General features: G+C 34.1%; 2 protein-coding genes across 2 annotated transcripts; both read left to right on the forward strand.

The window, feature by feature from the left end:
• The first annotated feature begins 885 nt into the window (after positions 1-885).
• On the forward strand, positions 886-2,207 carry LOC130743567 (stemmadenine O-acetyltransferase-like). The gene is made up of 2 exons (XM_057595813.1): positions 886-1,020; positions 1,129-2,207. The coding sequence occupies exons 1-2, from the start codon at positions 886-888 to the stop codon at positions 2,083-2,085; spliced, it is 1,092 nt and encodes a 363-aa protein (XP_057451796.1). The 3' UTR covers positions 2,086-2,207.
• A 4,974-nt stretch (positions 2,208-7,181) lies between these two features.
• Positions 7,182-14,082, forward strand: LOC130748301 (membrane protein of ER body 2-like). The gene is made up of 7 exons (XM_057601483.1): positions 7,182-7,367; positions 7,715-7,798; positions 9,199-9,672; positions 10,875-10,913; positions 11,176-11,337; positions 11,583-11,644; positions 13,424-14,082. Exons 1-7 carry the CDS (start codon positions 7,274-7,276, stop codon positions 13,901-13,903), a joined length of 1,395 nt encoding a protein of 464 aa, XP_057457466.1. The 5' UTR covers positions 7,182-7,273; the 3' UTR covers positions 13,904-14,082.
• The last annotated feature ends 3,476 nt before the right edge of the window (positions 14,083-17,558 follow it).

Raw genomic sequence — 17,558 nt, forward strand, 5'->3', positions numbered from 1 at the left:
CTAGTCTATTTTGTAATAAAAATCTTGATAATATCACTTCACCTACCCATTGAAAAAAAAAATTTGATCAAAAAAATAAATTACATCTGTTAGAAATTGATTATTTAACCTTCATCTCCAAAATATAGATATCACTCAACTCTTACCAATTAAGTTATTATTTGGGGACGATCGAATCATATTTTCAAATGACTATAATGAATTTTTTAAAATGTAAATTCAAATTACATATTATTTTAACATAACAAATACTCAAAAATATTTAAAATATAACACTAAAATTTGTCGTGCATCCCACAAGTCATATATTTAGTACATTTGTAAAACTCTTCAAGTAATCAAATAATTAGAGGTTTGTTTCTCAACTCTTGCGATTGAAATTGATCTACCTCTACCGCGCAGTGCATTAACAATGGGGCGTAAGATTAATCTCACAACTATTGATTATGGAGAAAATAAGAAATATAATGTGCGATATAATTGAATGAAAAGAAGGATAGATAGTGGATATGTAAATAAAATGAGTTTTGTGAATCAATCATAACTCTATCTTTTAAGATAGTGCCAACAAGGGAATCACTCTCTCAGCAAAAATAAGATTCGATCGAACATGGCATTACAATCAAATTTATATTGATAGGAAATTCCTCTGTGACTTCTACCAAGTCTTTAATTTGCAGTTTCCTTGTGTAGGCAATGACATCGAGTGATAGCATGAAGAGCAAACTATGGAAATGGAGTTAGTTTCAAGAGAAACAATCAAACCATCTACACCCACTCCTCCACACCTCAAAATTTATCCTCTTTCTTTCATAGATCATATTTTTTTCCGTAACTATGTCCCATCACTTTTCTTCTACACCTCATACGAGGTGGGACAACAATATGACGATATCCAAGCATGTAAACAAAGATCCAAAATTTCTGAGCTCAAGGAATCCTTATCTCAAGTTCTATCCAGATATTACCCCTTTGCAGGTACGTTCAGAGATCAGCTTTCTATTGAGTGCAACGATCAAGGTGCGTCATTTATAGTCACAAGAATCATAGGTACAAAGTTATCAACGATCCTCCAAAACCCCACCGAAACACTGTTGAACACTTAATTTGTTCCCTGATGAATTGCAGTGGGAAGTTATGACTCCAGGTGGAAGTATAGTAGCCATCCAGATTAATTGTTTTGCATGCGGAGGAATGGCAATTAGTGTATGTATGTGTCACAAAGTTGTTGACGCTGCTACCCTTTTCAACTTTGTAAATGATTGGGCCACCATGAACCGAGAAAAAGGAGAGTCGTTATTGTTGCCCTTGCCTTTACTTGACGGAGGAGTTTCACTATTCCCACAAGGCAACTTGCCTGTTTTCCCAGAACGTGTGTTTTGGAAAGACAAAACGGTATGTAGAAGATTTGTTTTTCACGCCTCGAAAATCAAGTCCCTCAAGGCCTTGGTGTCTTCCCACGCGGTGAAAAATCCCACGCGTGTTCAAGTTGTCATTGCTTGGATTTACAAGCGTGCAGTTTCTGCATTAGAGCTAACTTCTAAGACGACATCGTTCCATGTTGGTGTCAACCTGCGCAGAAGAATGGTTCCTCCATTGTCTGACAAGTGCATAGGGAACGTGGTTTGGGGGTATACTTTTGTGTTTAACCCGATAGTGGATAAGAGGGAAAGAGAATTACATGAGTTGGTAAGAAAAATAAAAGAAGGGTTATGTGAATTTTGTGACATATATCCAAAAAAATTTGGAGGAGATATTAAGGACTTGTCATTTATCTTCGAGTGTTTGAAACAAGCTACTTCAGTGCCAGAGCCAAGCAGTCCTGGTCATAAGGAGAACCAAATATTGTTCATTTCCAGTTGGTGCAAGTTCTCAATTTATGACGCTGATTTTGGGTGGGGCAAGCCGGTGTGGGTGACCACAAGTGGTTGTCCCGTGAGGAATTGTATAGTTTTGATGGATACAAGAGATGGGGATGGAATTGAAGCTATTGTGAATATGGAAGAGAAAGACATGGCCAAGTTTGAGCATGATATGGAGCTCCTTCAATATGCCTCTCTGAATCCAAACCGTGAAACATGCTAATATTGTTCTCTCTTCTCAAATTCTCCGGCTGATTAGTTCATTTGCAACTTTTTCTTTTCGATCGTCATATATTTAACTTTAAGTGTGTTTTTCTTAATAAAATTCTTCAGTTCAGTGAATCAGTATTGCTTGGCATTTGTAAAGGTTCAATTATGACTTTTATTCCCTATCTCACCCTTGAATTTGAATAACGTCCTGTCAAATGAATCTCATCTTTTTTGTAGGCACGTATCAAACACACATGAAGGTCGCGATTTCAAAACTAAGGAAAAACATACTTCTAAGCGCAATCAGCCTGTGTCTGATAATTAAAAACCATGTTCATATAAAATTAATAATGCTGGAATATGTGTCTTTTGTTGGCCAAAATAAAAAAGATAAAACACTTTTGAAGGAAAATTCTAGTGCCAACAAGGGAACCATTCTCTTAGCTAAAGTAAGATCCAGCTGAAAGATGGGAGGGGTTTTCTCCTTCTCCGAAGGGAATGTTCTGGGGAAGTGTTTTTTTTTTAATAAGCAATGCACTATATATATTTAAAAAGAAGTATAAGAAATACTTCAACCCAATACAAGTATAAATAACAAGAAATAAAGATAATGACAAAAAAAAAATTACAAACTTAGAAACCTTCCACTGCTAGAGCTATCCCATCATCTAAAACTTATTCACTTCTAACCACATGCATAAGCCCCACAACCTTGAAGGATAAACTAAAGAAAGAGTGTCTCATTAAAACCTTACTATGAAAAACTTATTTAAGATAAAAACATAGTGAAGGCAAAAAAAAAAAAAACTTCTTTAATCATGAATGCGATTTCAATAAGCAATAATGATATTCGGGAATATATATTAAAATGTATATGCAATTTCAATATATGCAAATATTATATTTTGTAATGTGATATTTTGATATGAAGTTGCTAACTAATTACTGATGCACTATTAATTCACGTCAGGTTCAACTTTTTTGGGAAGTCCTTGTGTTGCATCCCTTATTTACCAAAAACAACTAAAAATTCCTCACTAAATAAATAGCGACATAATAGGATTCGTTGCAGAAGACTGCATCGCTAACCAACCAGTGAGGGATTTTGTAATCCATCTTAGAATTTTAGCTTTTGCTGCTAAGTGACTAAACATATTTCCTCACAAATTTAGAGAGGGATTGGGTTCTATCAGTATAACATTGAGAAATTCCCATTAGTTAGTGAGGGGTTCTTTTCCTGCTTCTGGTTGAACAACCAGTGATTTTTTTCCCAAGATTGTGAACGGTTTTGTGGATCTAGTTGGTTGAAAAATTGAAAGAAATTGGGGGCAAATTAGAGAGATCAAGCGATGATGGAGAGGGAGTTCATGAGAAGACGTAGAACTAGTGGAGGAACGCAACAGAGAAGGAATGTTGAAGACGAATTCGACGCATGGGGTTGGCGAGTGTCATAGGAATTTTGTAAACATTAGGGATTTTTTGCCCAAATCAGAGAAACTCAGAAACCCTAAATCGGAGGAACAAGGTTTTGGAAACGAAGAAGGGAAACACAGGAAACTCATTCTTCTTCTTCTTCATTGTTGACACAAACACATGAACCAGAAATCAAAGCCAAAAGAACAATGGAAAGGGAAACCCACGTTCTACCAACCACCACCCTCAACAATGTTATTTTTTTGTTTAAGTTCTCTTTGCATTCTGGGTTTTTCTTTTTGTTCCCTTTACGGTTGCACTCTGGTAATGGGTTATGGATGATGATAATTAAGAAGAAGAATATGAAAGGTTGATTCTGGTGGCTGGGTTTGTTGGAGGTGAAGATGAAAGGTTGATTTTTGGATTGTTGTTGTTGATTCTGGGTTGATTGATGAGATTAAGATGAAGTAAATGGAAGATGAAGATGATTTGAGGTTAATTTGGAGCATTTATTTTTGTTAATTAAATCAGGGTTAGTTTTGTTAATTATATTTATATTTGTTTAATAAATTAAAATTTTCTTATGTGTTATTTATTTTAAATTTTTTTTAAATCCATGTCAGCTTACTTGTCCTAGTCAGCGATCCAAATCATCACTCGCCGGAGATCTGGGCTCCGGCGAGGACCTGCTCCAAACGATTTACAAATGAGAGGATCTTTTTCAATAATTTTTCCGGGGAAGGGACCTAGTTCAGACGGCGACACAAAGACAGAGACTAATATGATGCTTAACCCTAGTTTTTAACCCTTTCGTTAATACATAAATTTTTTTTTGATAAGCGTTAATACATAAATTGTTTTATGTAATTTTGTTTTACATCGGACTGATAAATTGCACCCTCCCTGGGCCCCCTACCTTATATGTCCCATAGCTCTTACCACTTGAGCCATCATTCGTGGACTATGTCAAATATTATTACTATTATTATTTTGGTAATTTTTTTGTTAAAATGATATTACTCCCTCCCTTAATATAAGGTCATGTTTAGACAATTACGCTTATCAATGAAACATCTAATGAGTAAATTTAATTTTTTTATTTAAAAAAATATTATGCAATCTTCTATATTTATCAAATCATTTATTTAAAGCTTATTTTTTCAAAGTTTCTCTCCAAAATTAACAAATTTTTTATTAGCCATGAATAGTGGGTGATAGTTGAGTTTTTGAAATTAAAAAATTAATATATACAATGGGTAAATATGAAACATCATAATTGAAATATAATTGAAATTTAGTAGAGGGACGTCTTAATATTAAAGGACATGGGATATGTCACTATGAGGCTAATAATAGGGGACGTAAGGAGTATTATTTGAACGCTATATCTCTCTTGAATCCCCACCTTATGGATCCATGCGATTCAGGAGAGTTTAAGGTGGATCTTTGTGTTGGAGAAGGGATTATGATATATCTCGACAAGGCTCTTACTTTTATAGTGGGTCTGAAGTTGTTTGTTAATGGTTGGTTCTTATTTAGACAACAATTTTACAGGAGAATGGTGGAGATCGAATCGGATGAAGATTGATTGGTTGAATGGTAAGGACGTAGAAGCTAAGAGATTGTGTCTAGGTCATGCATATGAATGGAGGCTCATTAAACTTGGAATATATGGCTATATTGCAACATATTCACGTGATGAATGTTGAGGATTTGGAGAGAGGCAGATGTTGGAGGCATGATGAGGCAGTTTATTCTCCAGGGAAGTCAAGGTATTCTTTTGGTTATGGTTGACTATGAAGCAGAGTTTGGGTGAAACCATTGAGTTTGAGTGCCTCATGGACCATCCAAGTCATCCCTCTCGTTGGGGTGCAGGGAGTTTTGTTTTGGGAAAGGACTTCCAAAAGGGATTAAAAGCGTCAATTATTAATTGTATGGGGCGCGACCACCCAAAGAAAAATAAACAAGTTCGAAAACCGCGTGATGTAGTTGATGTGTCGCCATATCAATATGGGGTTTTAACACGTGCTAGAAAGACTAAGTTATTGGCTCAAGGCCAGGGAGTTGTTTTTTAGTTATGTTTGGAGGTTGAGGGGTTTTTTTTATCTCTTGGTCGTGCCTTTGGTTGTTGATTTGGTTTCTTGGTGCTGTCAAATCCCTTGGTTTTGGCTTAGGTGGCTTTAGCTAGAGGTTGTTGAGGGGAAAATCTATGTACACTTCGACCAAATGAGTGGCTTTAATCTATTGCAGATTTTATTTTCTTGAGGGGATTAGTGAAAAGGCCTTATAATTTCTTCTGTCTTTGCTGTTTGGGGCGCAATTAGTCTCGGAACAGCTTTGGGTTTCTCTTGTAAGGGGTATTGGATATGATATATCTCTCTCATCTTTTAGCCTTCTTCTTTCTCTTGTTTATGCTTTCAAGTTGCCGATTTTGTAGATTGGCGCTAAAAGCACCAAGTAACTTAATCCAAAAGAAGGAAAAGAGCGCGGGTCTATTTTTATTTAGATAGGCAATTTTTAGATTGGCGGGTCTATGACCTTTTACTATTATCAATAATATTTGAATTTAAAAATAAAGGATCTTTGTGTATAAGGATTTTGCACATTCACAAAAAAAAAAAATATAATGATTAAGGATAGAGAAAGTATAAAATAGCACGAATTGCAACGTAGCTATTATTAGCGTACTAAGGGTGTATGTGAGATATGTTAGGATGGATTATGGTTGTTCTTCAACTGTCCCTAAATATTGATCAGGCTACTTTATGAATCCTAACTCGTCCATAAACTTGAAGTAACCAAATAACGCTCAGATTTATTAAGATCAAATCTATCTAAGACGAGACTAGATTGGCCCCCCAAGGACACTAAAGTTGTCCAACACTAATAAAAAAACCTTGACTCCAAAAAGCCAATGACATGCCTTCTTGCATAAGAACAGCCCCTAACCCCTTAATAAAATCATCCGTCTCAATTACAAAAGTCTTAAAGAAATCTGTTATTGCAAATTTAGGTACATCTGTCATGGTAGATTTTAAAGATTCAAAAGCTGTTTGTTGTGCTTGAACGGACGGTGACAGACCTGAATTTTAGTGATTTTCACCCAACGAACCGACGCCGACGGCTCGAAATCAACCGTGACTAGCCAATGAACAACCCTACCTAATAATACCTAGTTCTAAAAAAAAGCTGGTATGGCTGCGGGATGTTCCTTTTCTTTAATTGTCATTAGCACCAACGTCATACCTCTAGAGAATGGTTACGTACGTACGCGGAAAGTTCGTGCACAGAGTGTAAACCAACTGTGAAAAATAATAAAAAACACACGTTGTAGTATGTCAAGTGGGAAATAAGATTACGATGTCTCTTAGCAATAAGGTGACGTAAAGAAATCGATAGTATTTGGGAAAATTAATGTATATCCTCTTGTATTCTATTGATTATGTATCATATAATTAAAACATTATTCAAAGGTTTCGAATGATTTAAATATTTTTAGTTCAATTCTAGCTGTACAGGATAATATCCGAGTCAAATTAAACAATATAATTTGTATGATTGCACATCATGTATGAACGTGTTTATTTTATTTATGCATATAGAAACGAAATTATGGGTAGCATTCATACCTAACAAAACAAAATGCCTTCACATTACTAATAGTCAATAGCTCAATACTATAAATTAACTAGCCACTAAGCTTTTTTGAACACACAAAGCAAGAGAGGCTTCTTAATTAAGAGTTGAGCTGTGAGAGGGTGACCAAGGAGATCGAGTGATTCAGATTAATGGAAACTGAAACGCTGATGATGAGGACTGGTGTAAGGAGCGAGGTTTATGAGCAAACTCATTTGGAGGTTATGGTTGATGACATGACATCAGGTATCAATTTGTTTCCCAATTTCAATATATGTTTGATTTTAAGTTGAATCCGACTAAACTGTTCATAATTTCTTTCACAATATAATCACAAGGCCTCATAATTAACACGTGTTCTCAACTTTACCAAATTAGATTTTCAATTGAAAACTAAATATGCAAGCACTACTCATGACAATTTGAAGGTTAAATTTGGAAAACAATTAATTTTTTTATAAAAGTGAATTGAACTTTTTAATATCTGTATGAATTTATTTTCTTTCTAGACTGTTAATAAGTACTGAAGCCTGAAGGAGTAAAATTTAGCATTCATGATTAAAACTTCCAATTAATATTCATCTAATTTGCAGATTATAATGGTGGTTTGTCGAGCCAAACGACTGCTGCAGTAGGAGGGAATGGTGAAGTCAAGCTCCAAGATAATGGGAACAAAGGTGTCTGTACTGTACTGTGCCTACTTTTTCATTAACCTATGTCCATTTATTTTACATCAAATGAATTTCCATAATAAATTTAAATTATAAATACACACAAAAAAAGAATTGAACAGTATTTGCTTAGAAATGAGAGTTGACCTGCTATAGGAGTTATTTGGCCATATCTCTAGTGATTAAAGTGAGACTTTATCATACCCTTCAACATAGAGTTACAATGTGTGATTTACAGGAATGAATATTTATGTGATAACTATAATCAGGGACGAAACCAGAAAATTTTAGTAAGGGGGACAAAAATTCAACACATACACTTCTATATAAATGAAAATACAGTAGAAAAAAATATAAAAAGAAAAGAGAGAAAGTAAAAGAATCAACAGATAATATAATTGAAAAAGAAAAGAGATAAATAAAAAATAAAGTAAAAATAAGATAGATGTATAAATAAATGATAGTTTCAACTCCTTCTGTTTCAAAATATAAGTTGTTTAAGGTTATGCACGAGTTTAAAGAACTCATCATTTGATTGGTATTTTGATTGAAATACCCATATTTAAAGTAGTTATATTAAGGGGAGAGAAATATGATTATTGGTTAAGTGCATAGTGAGAATTGTGATAAGTGAAAAATGAAGGTGGTAGATAAAAAATGTAATATTAAATAAGGGAATATAAGGAAGAAAATGAGAAAAAATACTTTAAATTTACAAAATAACATATATTTTAGAACATAGTATGAATATGCTAAAACAACTTAGACATAGAGATAATACCTAATGCTTGTTAATTAAACCTAAGAAGAAAACCTGCTTTTTTTTTTACATTGGTAGGACTAGAAGTGTGCCTCTCCCAAATACTATATTAATATACCTTAGTTTTTTTCGAGTTAATGTAACAAGAGTAAGTACCCGTACGTAAAAAAAATTACAAGAGTAAGCATCCATGAATATCAATAAAAAAACATGAGTAACCTGTGGTTTTTCTGATCATGTCAGTCACTAGGGGCAGCTTTTTCTGAAATTTACTCTTGACGTAGTATAATGATATAAAAATGGAAGAGGTTGTGTAGATTCAATTAATAACTAGCCATAGGTTTTTATACAGGGGCGAATCCATGATATATAGTACTACTATAAAAGAAATTTTTTTTGAAGAAGGGGGCGAGCGCCCCATATAAGATGTACCTGGGTCCGTCCCTGACTATAATGAGGCGTTTGGTGCCTGTAAACCTTATGCTATATATATTATATTTCTTTTTTCTAAAAAAAAATAATTTTCAATGAACTGATCCACAATAGACTCGAAAATTCGGGTTAAAATTAATTTTCCAGTATAATATTATCTTCTTATTAATTAAAGATGAAAATCTAAATATTTTCAATTTGAATTAATTTACAGGTTCTTCTGGTGCTTTGCCAATTGATCCGGTATCGATGATGCACACTCAAGGACGTTGGCTCGTTTTGCCTACCCACCAACCTGAGACTGATCAGAAGGAAAAGAGTAGTCCTAACTATAATTCATTGCCAATTTCTGATCCTCTTTACTTCAATTCCTCAAACTCTTCTTTGTACACCCCAAATGGACCAGTAGGCATAACCATATCAGCATCAGGGAAAGTGCAGGAAATATATCTGAAAAAAATGTTTCTGATGCCGCAAAACCATGAATTTTACTGCCCCAGTTGTAGGGTTTGTGTGGATAAGGTGTTGTTTTGCGAAACAGGAAATTTCAATAATGGATCAGATTCGAATCCAATTAAGCCTTCATCACCTGTTTCCAGGCCTGAGCCTCCAACGACACCTGATGAACTTCCACCCTTCAATGAACCAGTTAGATGCTCAGAATGCTTCAGTTACCTTATTGAGAAAGGTACTTATATTTTTATGAGTAAATTACACTCCGCTTGTTTCCCTATATTTTTTATCTACCGGCTACCGCCATGTGATGTTTTGATTTGATTGTTGTTGCTGAATTAAACTAAAATCTCTAAAGAATCATAAAACTAAAGCTAAATATGGGCTCGTTTCTACCTGTTTATTTTGTGTATTTTTTGAATTGTTTGCATACGTAGTAGTATGTTTTTACGATGAACAGTTTTATGAATTGTGAATTTTGTGTATTTTTCTGTAAAAAAGTTTTATGATGAACCATATTAAAAATTGGTTCAAGCATGTTATAGTTGTATGCTTTTACAACTACTACCTTTGTGACACATAAAAAATTACTATTAAGTTTTTAATTTTTTTAATTCAAAAGTTATCCTTTATATGAAAATACACAACCTCTTGCACACTATAACTATTTAAATAAAAAAATGTTTAAACCCTTAATATGTCATTTATTATGTGTTCATCAATTTTATTCTCCATCTTTTCATTCTTTATGTCAATTTCCGCGATCTCTTTGCATAATCTAAGTTTTCTCTGCACAACCTAACATTTCTAAATCGCTTTTCTTTCGTCGCAAGTTGAACTTCTAGGAATATAAATGTTTTGAGCTTCATAAACTTAAAATTCCAGATCACCAAAGTTTAGCTCTCGAAACTTGACCTCTAAAAATGCATTTATTTTGAACTCCTAAACATGATCTTTTGGAAGCTAAAATTTTGTATTGTTGAAGTTCAAATTCCAAAAGTGCAAAACAACACTTCTGAAAAGTAAACTCTTGGAACATAAAAATTTTAGCTTTTGCATGTTTACCTTTTGAAAGTGCGCGCATTTGATCTTCTAAAAGAAGTGATCGAAATAGTGTTCGAAGTCGCTTAAGGGATTTTAAGCAAAAAAAAAATTATGTGCATATATCATTTTAAGGGTGTGTAAAAAGTATTCCAAAATTAAAATATATTGCAAATGATCTATATATTACGTTATTAAACAGGAAGGAAGGAACTTTAATTACTAATTGTTGTTTGTTCAAACTATATGAAACCTTAAAAATCCCATTCTGAAACACAAACGCGTAAACATTTAAAATTAGAGTGCATGTTTTGGAATTTGCAATTTTTTAAGTTCATTGCTATAAAATATTGAATACGACATTGACTTCTAATTCCTCCTTGGTGGTTTTGACAGGCAAAGACTTTTTCAGAGGGTTTGTTTCTCCTATTCCAGGTAATATATACATTTCCCCAAAGCTATTTAACTGATTAAACAATTAAACCCAATCGTACAAGAAATATATATTTAATTTTGTATTATCATCTTATGGAGTAGGGAAAAAGATATGCCATATATATATCGATCTTATGGATTAGTATATGAATATCAGTAGATTTAAATATTGATCTTTATAATTATATTAATACCTGTGTTTTTTTACTATATGCTGCAATTAATGAAATTAAAATTTGTAATATTTGTTGGGAACTTCCAGGCCCATCCAATACACCAGATCCAGTTACACAACCACGTAACGGAAGAGCAGAAAGCAGCAAGGGATGGGAAATTCTTAAAAGCATTGTTTATGGTGGTCTGGGTCAATTATTAGCAAGCCTCAGCGTTGTCACATCTGCAGCAAGTGCTGATGCTACAACATGTAATTCAATTTTGTCTCCAAGTTTTCTAACTATATATTGCATTTAATTAATTAATTACATTATCATTTCAACAAGTATTCAATTAATATTGGATCTTATCTTTATATTTTTCTTTCAATGGAATCTTACATTATATATAGGACAGGAATGAATCCAGCTTCAATAATTGACAGTTTGCCTGACTTGGACAAATGCTATAACAAGTTGTTTGACTAACATCATTCTCATGAATTGCAATTTGCAGTGAACATTGTTTCTCTAGGTATTGCGAATCTGATTGGTGGACTTTTCGTCTTATCTCATAATGTAAGTTTTTGTTCAAAATACTTATTAATGTATCATATTTGTGCCTTTTGTTTTTGGCCAAAATCAAAAACTGTTGGACTGTGTGTTTAAAGGCCCAAAATAATGGTATAAGTCCAGGAGAGTGATGGACTAAGTTGGTGTGGTGCAGTCCAAAATGCTTAAACCATCAATTGAACTTCCTTTTTTTTAGTGACAAAAAAAACTTCCAATTTTTTTCTTTTCTTTTTTTATAAGTAATATTGACCAAAAAAAAATGAACTTCCAAATACTCACACTTTACCATGTGAGACTTTAAAAAAAAAGGTATAGCTTTGCTTTTTCATTTTACCATGTGAGACTTTAAGAAACCTTTTTTAACCTCCATCATTCCCTAAAAAGTCCACCTAGACTTGTCTTATTAAACTTGCACTCAACTTACTTGAGGGCTTGTTTACTTACTATCTGTACTTGAGTGGAGGCCATGACTTGATAGTTTCCTTTTGTTGATCCTAAACTTTGTTTTGGTGCCTTTCTTATTTTTTCAGCCTCTTCTGTTTATTTTTGGTGCGATCTTAGACTGTTGAGACATTTGGACTCTAATACCACTTATTGGGTCCATCAGACTATAGAGTGTTGGTAATAAAAATGGGGCTTAAATACTCTAGAGGTCCCTGAAATTGTCTGTCGTATGAAAATAAGTCCCTGAAATTTTTTTTTTCGATTCTGAATCCCTGGAATTTTTTTTTAATCAGAATAAGTCCCTACTCGTGTTTCAAGCCTATGTGGCACAATTTTTGCTGAGTCATTTATTCCACGGAGACATTTACACATGGATTAAAAAAATAAAATAAAATATTTTATTTTTATTTTTATTTTAATTTAAAATCTTTTTAGGGTTAATTAGATTTAGTGATTTAGGGTTAATTAGATTTAGGGTTAATTAGGTTAATAAGATTTTAATTTTAAATTTAAACATTTAAATTTCAAATTAAAATCTTTTTAGGGATTTAGGGTTAATTTTTTTTTGATACATAGATTTAGGGTTAATTAGGTTAATAACATTTTAATTTTAAATTTAAATGTTTAATTTTATTTTTTTAATATATGTGTTTAAAAAAATAGAAAAGCCACGTGGAATAAATGACTCAGCAAAACTTGAGCCACATAGGCTGGAAACACGAGTAGGGACTTATTCTGATTAAAAAAATAATTTCAGGGATTCGGAATCGGAAAAAAAATTTTCAGGAACTTGTTTTCGTACGGCAGACAATTTCAGGGACCTCTAGAGTATTTAAACCTAAAAATGGGTATGGGTAGTGAAAATTCTTAAGTCAAATATTAATGAACTTCTAACGCCTACTTATAAATTATAGTTTTCTCTTCATCTATGTGAGACTTCTTTTAACTTTCATAATAAACATAGCTACCAATTTTATTAAATTGAAAATTTCCTCAATTTTTCATTTTCATTTCACATGTCCGGTAGCTACAAGCAATAAGAAATTGCACATAAAATGTATCTAACTTTTCTCCCTAAAAAAAGATAAACAAAAATGTCTTTGCTTTGGTCAAGATTATATTAACTTTTGTTTCACCAACAAGTGTCCCTATAGGCAAGTTCTTCATGTAAAGATGATAATAGAAGTTTGAATAGATAAAGTTAAATGTTAGAAATGATCATCATAGATTCATAGTTTTCTGAACGAAATTAGTCTTATTCTCAAATGAGGTGATGACATGAAAAAGATAATATTTTCTATTTAATTAATTAAAATAAATTCCTGCATCTACTACTTGCAGATTAGGGACCTGAAAGCTTCGAAGCCTACTGAAGGAGGAAATGAAACAGAAGCAGCAGAGGACAAATATCATGAGTTACTGGGGAGGAGGGAGAACTATTTTCTCCATGCCTTTTTTGCAATCTTATCATTCCTTATTTTTGGTCTAGTTCCCCCAATCGTGTATGGCTTCGCATTCCAGGAGAGCAATGATAAAGATCTCAAGCTTGCAGCAGTTGCAGGAGCTTCTGTAATTTGTATCACATTGCTTGCCACTGCCAAAGCTTATACCGAGAGACCCAATAATTACATGACATATTTCAAAACAATCACATTCTATGTTACCTCTGGAGTGTTGGCCGCATTGCTTACTTACTTAGCTGGTGACCTTGTGAAGAGACTTATGGAACAACTTGGATGGTCTGAAGGAGGATCAGGACCAAACTCCATCTTGTCTCTTCCTGAGATTAGTTTAGAGAAACCTGGATTGGGTTCCTACTAAGAAGGGTGCTAGTTGTTTTGGGCCATGTGTGACTAAAGCATTGCACTTAATGCTTTTTGTGTTATTCATTCTAGTGTGTTTTATTAATTTAATTTCGAACTTAGTTGGGGACATTGCCAATGTTCCATTGTACTTTAATGTCAATAAATTTTGGCTGTTCTAGCTACTTCAGTACATAACTCGAAGCATGATGTTTTTATTTTGGACAGCCAAAGAAAGAGTTTCTTCACAAGGTACAGGGGATATTAATTAGTACAAAAAATAAAAAATAAAATAGACTTTCATGTATCCTTTTCTCATATATATACAATTGATGTGACTTAATCCGACCTATCTAGTTCTATTGAAGGATCGATCGATAAGAATCTATTCGACCAAATAAAAGGAAGCAAGAAGGAACAAATTCCATGAAGCATATCCCAAAGTATTCTTGAAAATTTCCGCACCCTCCCATTGTTAATGATAAAACTTGCAATATATACAATTACATATATTGTTGCCATGTTTTTCGTACCCAACCTCATTTACATTAAGCAAGCCAACATAAACATATAGTAACATGGCTTCCTCTGCTTGTACATTCTACACAAACTCGGTGTTCCTCTGCCTTGTCGTCATCTTCCTCCTTTTCTCCACTTGGGGTATGTCAATGTCATGAATGATGAATTTATATAACCACTTTAAAAACTTGAGCTCGATTAATGAACATTTATCACTTTTCTCATTAATTAGGCTCGTGACTTGAATGTGAATGTACGTTTGGTGGATACAAAATGATTTTTAATACCTTCAAATCCTCACCCTTTTCACATTCATTATATTCTTATGCAGAGGTACAAGCAAAAGGTTGTTCTCGGCGGAGCACTACATTTACTGGGCTCTGTCAAGATGCGAGAAGCTGTGAAAAACAGTGTGTCAATGTGGAACACGCAGTTTCCGGCACTTGTCAAGACCCTTCTGGCTTTGTATTGGCTTGCTTTTGCTTCTTCTGTTAACCTGCGAATTGAATATATCCTGTAAAATAGTACAATGGGAAGGAAACAATAATGTACCTTGTTTCTTTCTCTCTTTACATCTCCAACGGACCACTTAAAAAAATGTAATCTTGAGGGACGACTGAATCATTGAAAAGAATTTTTTACCTCAAATAATTAACCAATGTCAGTCTATGAGTAAGGGTGATAAGGGTTTTTGGAGGGAGAATTGAATTGTGTTGTTAGAAAATTATATCACTAAGCAGCCGTGACCATTTGATTAGGGCTTTTTGTGACCAAAATTGTGGAAACCTCTCCAAAACACACAATTTTTAAAACTTTTCTTACAACACTTACACAACACTTCACACACGCTCGCATACAATCACACACTATACTGCTTATAGTCCCACACCTACTTTCTTTAATTTCTCTAACTTTTTACATCATCTCTCGACTTATCTATCTTAATTCTTCACTCTTGTTTTCTTTCAATCCTCTTTCTTATATAACAATACATAAATGACTCACTTATAGCTACTGTAAACTCAAATTCTCTGCTCCTCACTTCCTATTCACCGACAGCTACCATGAATTAATAGCTTCGGCATATCACGACTTTACTTGTCCCTAATCCCATCTTAAATTGTGCCTGAAAAAAAATGACGGGAAAGGAGTAAGCTACAAGGGTGCGAATTAGGCTTGTGCCATGAGCCCCATTTGGACCACCGACACATTGGCTAATTTTATTATCATCAATGACTAAACAATAATTTATCAACAAACACATAAGCGTTCGCAATCATAATGTCATACCAATATAATGTATTCGTGCAAATGCATGCCATTTATTCGGAGCCAACCCCTATCTGTCAAATCTTCCCCAGTAGGTTCTTTGCAAGCGGATTGTTGGGACTAGGGAAGCAAGCAATGCCTCACCACAATCACATCTCATGAAAGTAGGGCGCTAAAGGCAATACTCACCTTCCACTAACTTCAGGTAGCTGTTTGGGAACATATATGGGTGCTATAGCTAAATGCAATACTCACCTGCCACTAACTTCAAGTCGCTGTTTGGGAACATATATGGGTGCTATAACTGACCCACTTTTATCAAACAATGATTATGATTTTGGCTTTCCATCGGGACAACACAACCTTTCATGGCCTTCCCACTCCACTAGCCCGATTACGGGATCTTGGGTACATCACCCTAGTGTTAAGGCGTACTACTAAATCATCCCAGGCCACCTCATCTATGATATTCCACCTCATGCATCTCGAGCATCCACACCAGGTGAACATCACCCTAGTTGTCGCGCGATCATACTCCCTATTCCACTAGTACTATGCATATGATGCATGTCATATCGATACACACAGATATCAATCATCTCCTCCTCAACCTCCTCTGTCCATTCTAACAGACATTCGTTAACTCTAACAGACACTAGCTATCCCATCTACTAAGATGGGCATAACCACCCACGGGCCACCGTCTACTCTAACAGTGAAATCACATGTCAAAGATTATCTCAGCACACCATGACTATCACAAATCAGCCTTTCGTGTTAATTAGCATGTCTCACATTTTACTACGCATCACTCGGGCTATCTGCTAGTCCATGGTACGTGGAACCCTGAGCCATATCCTTGAAAATCAATCTATACAATTAGCCTTTCTTTTTATCTTATTTTCTTAAAACATAAAAGGAAAACCTCTAGAAAAGACCATTTACTTCTTCTGGTTTAACTTTTTATCCTCATATGATGGGTTGTATATTTCTTACATTTTCCTCATCAATACTAATATTTTGCTTTTGAAAAAAAAAACTATGCCATGCTTTTTGATTTTTTTTTCTTCAAGAAAAAAATCAAAACTAATGTTTTCTTAGCTCTCTAAAAATTAAACATATAAATAAATACACTTTCATGTATCCTTTTCTTGGACATTTGTTGTGACTTATTCCAGCATATATATCTAGTACTATTGGGAGTTTCGATTAGAATCTTTCCACCAAATAAAAGGAAGCAAGACAGGAACAAACCATGAAGTATATCCCAAAGTATTCTTGAAAATTTCCGCACTCTCCCATTGTTAATGACAAAACTTGCAATATATACAATTATATATATATTGTTGCCATCCATGTTTTTCGTACCCAACCTCATTTACACTAAGCAAGCTAACATATAGTAACATGGCTTCCTCTGCTAGTACATTCTACACAAACTTGGTGTTCCTCTGCCTTGTCCTCATCTTCCTCCTTTTCTCAACTTGGGGTATGTCATGACTCATGACTCATGAATAATGAATTTAACCACTTAAAAATTTAAGATCGATTAATGAGCATTTATTGCATCATTGCATGCACCATCAATAACTATCCAAAGAAATTTGAAATTGCTGGTGAATCAAATTGATTTTTAAATCCTTCAAATCCTCATTCTTATTCACTTTCATTAATCTTTTCTTTTCTTTGACATTTTCATAAATTCTTTGCAGAGGTACAAGCAGCAATAGGAATAGGTTGTTCTAGGCGAAGCACTAGAAGGAGTACTGGGCTCTGTCATGATACGAGAAACTGTGAAATTTGGTGCGTCAACGTGGAACACGCACTTTTCGGCGCTTGTGATAGACGTAATGGCTTAGGATTGGCTTGCTTTTGCTACTTCTGTT

Source organism: Lotus japonicus, chromosome 3, assembly GCF_012489685.1.
Source record: "Lotus japonicus ecotype B-129 chromosome 3, LjGifu_v1.2".
In the NCBI taxonomy this organism is placed as follows: Eukaryota; Viridiplantae; Streptophyta; class Magnoliopsida; order Fabales; family Fabaceae; genus Lotus; species Lotus japonicus.